At 36.8% G+C, this 8,454-nt stretch overlaps 1 protein-coding gene across 1 annotated transcript in view; it reads right to left on the bottom strand.

Moving 5' to 3' along the window:
* The window catches only part of LOC107726544 (very low-density lipoprotein receptor-like), a 21,599-nt gene extending 13,493 nt beyond the window's left edge, over positions 1-8,106 (bottom strand). Inside the window, exons 1-2 of the mRNA XM_016536172.1 lie at positions 7,750-8,106; positions 2,240-2,359 (exon numbers count right to left, since the gene is read on the bottom strand). Of these exons, the coding sequence (XP_016391658.1) occupies positions 2,240-2,359; positions 7,750-7,816 (187 nt within the window). The 5' untranslated portion in view covers positions 7,817-8,106. The remainder of the gene's footprint in view (positions 1-2,239; positions 2,360-7,749) is intronic.
* Positions 8,107-8,454: the final 348 nt, after the last annotated feature.

Raw genomic sequence — 8,454 nt, 5'->3', positions numbered from 1 at the left:
AGTAATGATGCTGAAAATACAGCTTTGATCACAGGAATAAATTACATTTTAGCAATATATTACAAAAGACAAGTTATTTTAAATTGCAATATTATTTCAATATTTTGTATCAAGATCAAACAAATGCTGCCTTTATGAACCTTGATATACACACACACACACACACACACACACACACTTAAGGCTAGAGACATGCACTACCGCATAATGTCAGTTCCTAATTTTGCTCATATCTCTTAGAAGTAAAAGCAATAACCTGTCTGCATCTCTGCTGGGTCCTTCTGTCACCCGTCAACATTTCAAAGTATTTGAATGTGGTAAACAAAAACCAGCACTGCACCACAGGCCTGCACATTTTTGCTTAATTCAGCACTGGATATTGATTTAAAAGAACACACTTCAATCCTACAGAGGCGCTTTAAGACGGGGGGCTCTTTGAATCCTACAGTATGAGGTAAAGAGCAGCTCCCTCCCGTCTCAGACACATTCACAGTCTCTTCATGTCCTCTCACAGCACAAGTGCATACTCGGAGCAGGAGGCCTCCTGCGGACTGAATGGCAATAGGAGATGGAGCAGTGCAAACGGACAGGCTGACATTCTCAACACAGAGCCACTGCTGGGATACAGTACAGAGCTGCTGGACCATTGCTGAAATGGAGCCAAAGCGCATTCTTTGTTCTGGGCTTTATTTTTATGTCCAATGTAAATGCATGTTCCAATCGCATTTGATTATCACATATTTTCAAGGTTAAAGGTTTGTGGCACAATATTTATCCATACAGTCAATAAGAAACTTATGCATAAAATCTTTTTCATAAAATCTTTAAATTTGCTGCTCAAGAAAGATGTATTACCTGTGATCCTTCAGATCATTTTTACTGCTTAATATTTATATGAAAACTGTGATACATAAGCAGGTGATAGACAGACAGATAGACAGATAGATAAATAGATAGATAGATAGATAGATAGAGATAATTTATCAACAATAAAATTGAATTGACAATGAAGACATTTATAATTTTACAAAATATTTCTCTTTCAAATAAATGTACACATTTCTACTCAAATCCTGAAATTTCTGCATTTTGCTGCATAAGCAGAAAAAAACTTTAACATTGAATCATTATCAATTATTAATAATTAAGCACCAATAATAAGTGATAAAAAAAATTAAGCAGCATATTAGAATGATTTCTGAAGGATCACGTGACTCTGAAGACTGGAGTAATGATGCTGAAAATTCAGCTTTGATCACAGGAATAAATTACATTTTAACATATATTAACATAGAAAACAGTTATTTTAAATTGTAATAATATTTCACAATATTACTGTTTTTACTGTATTTTAAATCAAATAAATGCAGCCTTGATGAGCATAAGAGTTAACTTATATAAAATTGTACATACAATGTTGACACTGCAATAATGATACTAATGAAATCATATCTAATTATATAAAAATACAAAAATATATTTACTGTATGCTTTCAAGTCAAATAGGATGCAAATTGCAATTCACATTCTCTTTTGTAATTTGAAACTGTACATTGAATGAGGGACAAAAACACAAGTATACATTCACAGTCACCTCAAGAGAAGCAAAAGACGTGTTGCTGTAGGAAAAATAGTGATTAACATACTAAATTAGTTCATATTTCAAAATATTTTTTTGTTCTGTCATTTATTTTATTCTAGAGTTATAAGGAGGTACTGGCTTCTCAGAGGAAACGCCTCTGAGTAAAAGGTGAAGAGGCCTAAATGGGAACACTAGGATCCAAAAAAAGATTTTATCTGTGCCGGCCCCCATCTGTAATTTCTCTCGCATCAATGACCCAGTTAGCACACTGATGAGCGTTATAGATCACCTAGGTGGGAAAATCTTTACATATAAACCCACTTGGTGTTCAGTCATACTATGAACGAGTGGGCAAGCAAGCAACTGTCCCTCATCAATATTTTAATTTCGCTGTGCTTAGTCCAAACTGCAAGCCAATCTGTTTCTGCCTCCATTATGACAGATTACCCAAGAGTTACATCAGCTCTGGAGATCAGGACTAGTTTAACTGCGGATCAGGGAAATCACACACTGGCTGGTAGGTGTGGCTATTCTGGCGAGCATCAAGACAAAAACGCCCACACATCAGAACAATGACGGATGTTGTGCCGCTGAGCTGATGTAATTCTCAGATGACTTGCTATGAGCTCTCATACACACCAGTGCACACAGACTCACCGCAGGACGTCTCGTCGCTCCCGTCCGAGCAGTCCAGGTCGCCGTCGCACTGCCACACAGACGGGATGCACCGGCCGTTCCCACACTGGAACTGAGACTGCTCACATTCTGTTCGGGAGCCTGTGAGGCAGAAAGAGGTGGTGTCAGTGGCTTGTTACAGTTAGACTTGATGCACGAAACTGGACAAATTTTCCCCAATACTGAGTTTTGTACAGAAAATGTTGACCCATATAGAAGTGTGATATTGGTTACATTGGAATTTGTCAAGTTTTTGTTTGTTTTTTGTAAACTGAGTGATATACTACGTGAATAAAACATTTACAATGCTATCATAGACTACTGTCGCCACCCTTAATCCTGCCTGAGGAAAAAGATACAATTTTTAACCGTTTCAGAGGTAGTGTAGTGCTCCCATTCCAGATTAATGTGCAGAGAAATCCATAATCTTTGGTCATGGGCGCTCCATTCTGCAGCCAATGACTTGAGCCGTAAATGTCATGAAACTGACTGGAACTATTTGTTTTCTTTTTATTTATTATAAAAAATTACTAACACTAGTATTCTCTATTCTATTTCTATTCTATTTACTTTCTATTTATTATAAAAATGACCCTCTAACACTATCGTTCTCTATTCTATCTACTGGTTTTCTTTTTATTTATTATAAAAAAATGACTAACACTAGCATTCTCTATTCTATTTCTGTTCTATTTACTTTCTATTTATTATAAAAAATGACCCTCCAACACTAGCCTTCTCTACTCTTTTCTATTCTATTTATTTTTCTTTTTATTCATTATAAAAATGACCCTCTAACACTAGCGTTCTCTATTTTTTTCCTATTATATCTACTGGTTTTCTTTTTATTTTTTATAAAAATGACTAACACTAGCGTTCTCTATTCTATTTCTATTCTATTTATTTTTCTTTTTATTCATTATAAAAATGACCCTCTAACACTAGCGTTCTCTATTTCTATTATCTACAGTACTTGTTTTTTTTTTTATTTATCAGGGAAAAAATGTACTGCTCTAACACTAGCTTTTCTAACTTTTCTATTCTTCTTCTATTCTGTCTACCTGTTTTCTTTTTGTTTATAATAATAATGACCCTCTAACACTAGCGTTCTCTATTTTTTTCCTATTATATCTACTGGTTTTCTTTTTATTTTTTATAAAAATGACTAACACTAGCGTTCTCTATTCTATTTCTATTCTATTTACTTTTTATTTATTATAAAAAAATGACCCTCTAACACTAGCGTTCTCTATTTCTATTATCTACAGTACTTGTTTTCTTTTTATTTATCAGGGAAAAAATGTACTGCTCCAACACTAGCATTTTCTATTCTTCTTCTATTCTGTCTACCCGTTTTCTTTTTGTTTATAATAATAATAATAATAATAAACCTTCCTACATGTGCTGTGTTAGACTATCCGGGACTTGTCACAGCACTTACATATTGTTGCTCTTTTGTTGGTTTTGATTGCTGCTATTGTCCTCATTTGTAAGTTGCTTTGGATAAAAGCATCTGCTAAACGACTAAATGTAAATAACAGACAAAGTAGTAGTAGTAGTAATAGTAGTAGTAGTAGTAGTAGGATCAGTAGTAGTAGTATACATTTTAAAAAGTATAGATTTTTAAAGTCATGTCAGCATCTTCATGGCAAAAACGGTTACAAAAATTCAAGAATAACATCAATACAATAAAAATAAAAACAAAATGTTCATGAAACTGTCTGAAAACAAACATTTTTGCAACTCTGTTCAGTGCTGCTTAGTGGTGCGATAAATCTGTGAACATACCAACAAAAACCTTGACAACCGAAACATTTTGAAACGTCTCTGATAAGATGACCTAACCGCTCATGTTTGTAAAATAATCTGACTAGAGAGTACATGGCTTGACTAGTGATCCAAGCAGTTGTAGTTATATTGCCCTCCGTGGAAGGTCTGACTAAATGCCATGAAAAGGGTACAGTATGAACGGTATTGGAACAGGTGCATTAACTACAAATCAGATAAAAATTGTTTTTGGCAAGACTAAAGGTCTACAGTTACAGAGTACACTAGATCTGGAATGAGTCCTTTCAAATTCACACCATCTTTCAAACTGCCATTACTGGTCAAAACACCACAAATAACAAAACTACAACCTGCAAACCTCTGAATAACATGAACTGCATTTCTTCTGAACGAGGGCCAGTCCTGCCCATCCTTTGAAACAATGCGGTCACTTCATTCATGGGCACCCGCTTTCCCCTTATGACATTAGCCAAAGTCAGCTGCTCATGTCATGACTGACATTCAGTCAAATCAAAACAGTCCCCAGCCGGGACAGCATGGCAGATGTATCTGAACTAGCTATGAGTGTTAAAATGTGCATCTTACAGTTATCAGATCATGCACATACAAGACAGCTGTTCTTGACCGTGACCGTGTTTGAGAATCTTGTCACAGCTGCATAACTTCAACAAATGTTTCAAATGGTTGAATGCTACATTATCATATTATCATTTTGCCTAAGCAATTCAACAAGCAAAGTTTACATATCATTACACATCTTTAAATATAATATTAACAATACATATCCTATATAACCAAAAGGCATGCAGTACATTTTCTCATAGCAATAGCAATTTGGACCAAGTTTTTTTTTTTTTTGGACTAAAAGCATATAAAAGCATATTTTACCAGTTCATAGCTCTAATAAACTGTAAGACAGCGTTTTTTGACAGTAGTATGCTGTTTATGCCAGAGCAGCCAATCCATCCGGCAAAAAAACAACAACTACTAATTCAACTGATTCAAACCATTTGACATTTAAAAGTAATTTTGAGGTTTACAAAATGCTACACCGACATTCTGTAAACACTCCTTAAAGAAAACGTCAGTTCTGAGATTGGCTTTTAAGATGTTAAGATCACTTGCAACATTTCAGCCTACCAGGAGAGACTGAGCTTTGCAGCTTGCCTTCTTTTCATATGCGTGCTAGCAAAACATTTACCATAAGACAAAGCTCTGATTCATCAGAATATCTAAGCTTTGCTTCATCACAGACAGATGCTGAGAACGCAGAAGGGGCCTTAATCTAAAGCACCGCCGGACCGTTTGGAGCAGCCTGACCTTAAGACTCGAAACAAAACCCCTCCTCACATCAGGACTACATACTCCCATGAGAAATCAACCATATGAGGAAAATAAGAGGTATTTCGTCAAGATAAATCCATTTATCTTTCCCAATCACCTGAACGCTACTAATTACTTCTAAACTGTCATTTAGCAAACGTTTTTAATGCATATACAGTACCTGTCGTTACACGGTCAGTCCCCACTGGAAAAACCTGAGTTACTTTGCTCAAGGGCACAATGGAGACAGGTCATGAATTAGCTCTGCTGGGGTTTAAACCAACAACCTTTCAGTTACCAACCCACATCTTTAACCACTAAGCCACCCCAATCTTGTTGTACTTGCGGTTAAAGCCTAGACTTAAAAACTTAAATTAGTCACCTGCATAGATATGTAACATGCTTAATCCCAAACTAAAAAACACACAAAAAAAATCATGATTCATTAAAAACACGGCACCATCAGTGTAGTCCGATTTCTCAACAATGAATAGTATGAGACGGATCTTTTTACTGAATCAAAAAACGGTGCAATCAGTTGATTGAAACTGATTCTCATTAGAAAACATGTATTTTACAGAGCCAGGTCTCATGAAAATGCGTATAAATAGTACGCCGAATAAAAACGAAAACTCGTGGTATTGATACGCAAAAATGGACTTTGGCGTGCATATAATATGCAGTTTTAGCGTGCATATGATACGAAATTTGTTGGCGTGCATATGATACGCAGTTTTCGCGTGCATATGATACGAAATTTGTTGGCGTGCATATGATACGCAGTTTTCGCGTGCATATGATACGCATCTACCCCACAACCCTAAACCTACCCATCGCGTAGCATACACACGCCAAAGTCCATTTTTGCGTATACCACGAGTTTTCGTTTTTATTTGGTGTACTATTTATACGCACTGTCATGAGATCGGGTTGATTTTACAAGGTACCAATTTCACATAGATTTGTATGATGATTCCAATAAAACAATGATTTTTTTAATAGGAAGAAATCAAGCATGAACATCCACCCCTGCATATAAAGTGGGGAGTAAGCAGATCATACAAAAACGTAGGCTACAAATGAGATTCAAAGATTCATACAAATTGGACAATTTGCAAAAAAAAATACAACAGTATAAAAAAAAACAACGTAGTGTGATCCGATTCCTGAATGAATAAATCTTATGAAATTATTATTTTTAGTCAATTAAAAACCAGTGGAAGTGGTTACTGCTTTAACTAGTCTTAACCAGTCTCTAGAACTATAAGTCACTTGACTCAAAATGAACTCAAAAGAAACAGTTAAGGTAAGTGAGAAATGGGTGATAGTTGCACATATGACAATATTAAACACAATACGAGTTGTTGTAATCAGTGGAATATTTGAATGAATGTGTTTAATACATTAATACAGCTAGAAACTAAAGCCTAATGAATAGCATTTACATCTGTCCAGTTGAAATCTGAAATGATCTCAAAGAATCGTTGAGCCATTCAGAAACGGGAATCGTTCAGATGAATCAGAATCGTTAAATTCTTTACGATTCCCGTGCCTGATGTTTACACGGGGTAGTAATTAACACACAAACACAAAAAAGCTCAGACAGAACGCGTCCTATGTGAACGCCCCCTTACATTGCGCTCAGTCTAGCTGCTTTTGAACGCAAGAACGCGTCCTCGTAACGCACTGCTTAGACGTTAGATTATGTATATCACGTATATAACATCATATATAACATATCAACACTTAAAAGTAGAATAGGCCAAGCGGACCGCTGCTAGTTCACCGGCTGACATACGCGTTTCACACGCGCTCCAACCGGAGTCACCTGTTTAATTACCGCAAAACACGCCTCGATTCTTTACCGAGCGAAGCGGCGTGCGCACGGATCGAGATTTCCAACAAGCATTTTAAATGAAAAACCGAAAGGCTCTGTTATAAAATAACAGGCCTACATGCATAAATAAGTGATCAAACATAAGCAGGCGTTGGCGCAGATATGTCCAGCAACGCTTTCGAAACGCACATGATTACATTTGAAACAAAAAGGAGAAGTCATACAGTATAATTTAATTAAAGCGTTCAAAAATAATACCACCAATAATGTTAAACGTAGGGTGGATTGCTATAAGCCATTCGCAAGGGCCTATACATTTATACGAGTCAAACGCATTTTCCTCTGAAAGAACCATACTAAAACATTTTCCTCTGCAGATTTACGCACGAATGATATCAAGCAGGTCGGTTTATTTCAAGGAATTTAAATCTCCTCTGAGAATTAGATTGTAACACTGTAGCCACAGACGTTCTGAGAACGCGGCATTGTTCTATATGGTCTTCCCATGGCAACCATTGTTACCATCCTCGTTCTAAACACTCACCGCGCGAAAATCCACACAGCTGAAGACATACTGGCAGAATGAGGAGCCCCAGGATAGACGTGACCATTTCGCGCTAGAGAGCTGAACGCCGTGCTGTCTGTGGCCTCGTCCCTGATATTGTAGCACAGCCGATATGTCTTCGTGGGACAAACAGAAAGCGGTGTGATCCACGGGCTTTTATCTCATTTAGGCAGTTCCCCGGTCAGTGTCTCCACACACACGGAGCCGCAAGCCATGTCCTAATTTACTGACAGCGTGAACCTGCAGCGAATAACCGCGCCACTGCCGAACACAGCCGTGTTTTTTCCTCCTTCAACATGTCATTTACACACACTTAACCCTTTCTGTACCACATCTTCCGCTTAACCTGCCGTACACGTGTATGGTGCAGTCTCTCTTTGCCTGTTTGAGACAAATGAGGAACAAATAAACCTGTAAATCTAAAATAGTCATCTTCCTCAGTCTGTGTAAGTTTCAGTCAGTTTAAAGTTTGTGGAGGTGTAATCCTATACATTCAGTACCATACTAAACTGTTTAAGAAGGTCACTCACTAATTGTAGAAGATGGAAGTTCTTAATCTGGTTAAGAGCGACAAAGCACAAAACAGAAAAGTAATTTCACTTGCTTTTGAATAATGACATGGGGCTATGTGACTAAAAACATTGCCGGCTCACATAGAAAACTACTGTATATAAGTTAGACAGG

The sequence above is a fragment of the Sinocyclocheilus rhinocerous genome, unplaced genomic scaffold, assembly GCF_001515625.1.
Source record: "Sinocyclocheilus rhinocerous isolate Xijiao unplaced genomic scaffold, SAMN03320098_v1.1 scaffold726, whole genome shotgun sequence".
Taxonomy (NCBI): domain Eukaryota; kingdom Metazoa; phylum Chordata; class Actinopteri; order Cypriniformes; family Cyprinidae; genus Sinocyclocheilus; species Sinocyclocheilus rhinocerous.
This window is presented reverse-complemented; position numbering and strand designations above follow the sequence as displayed.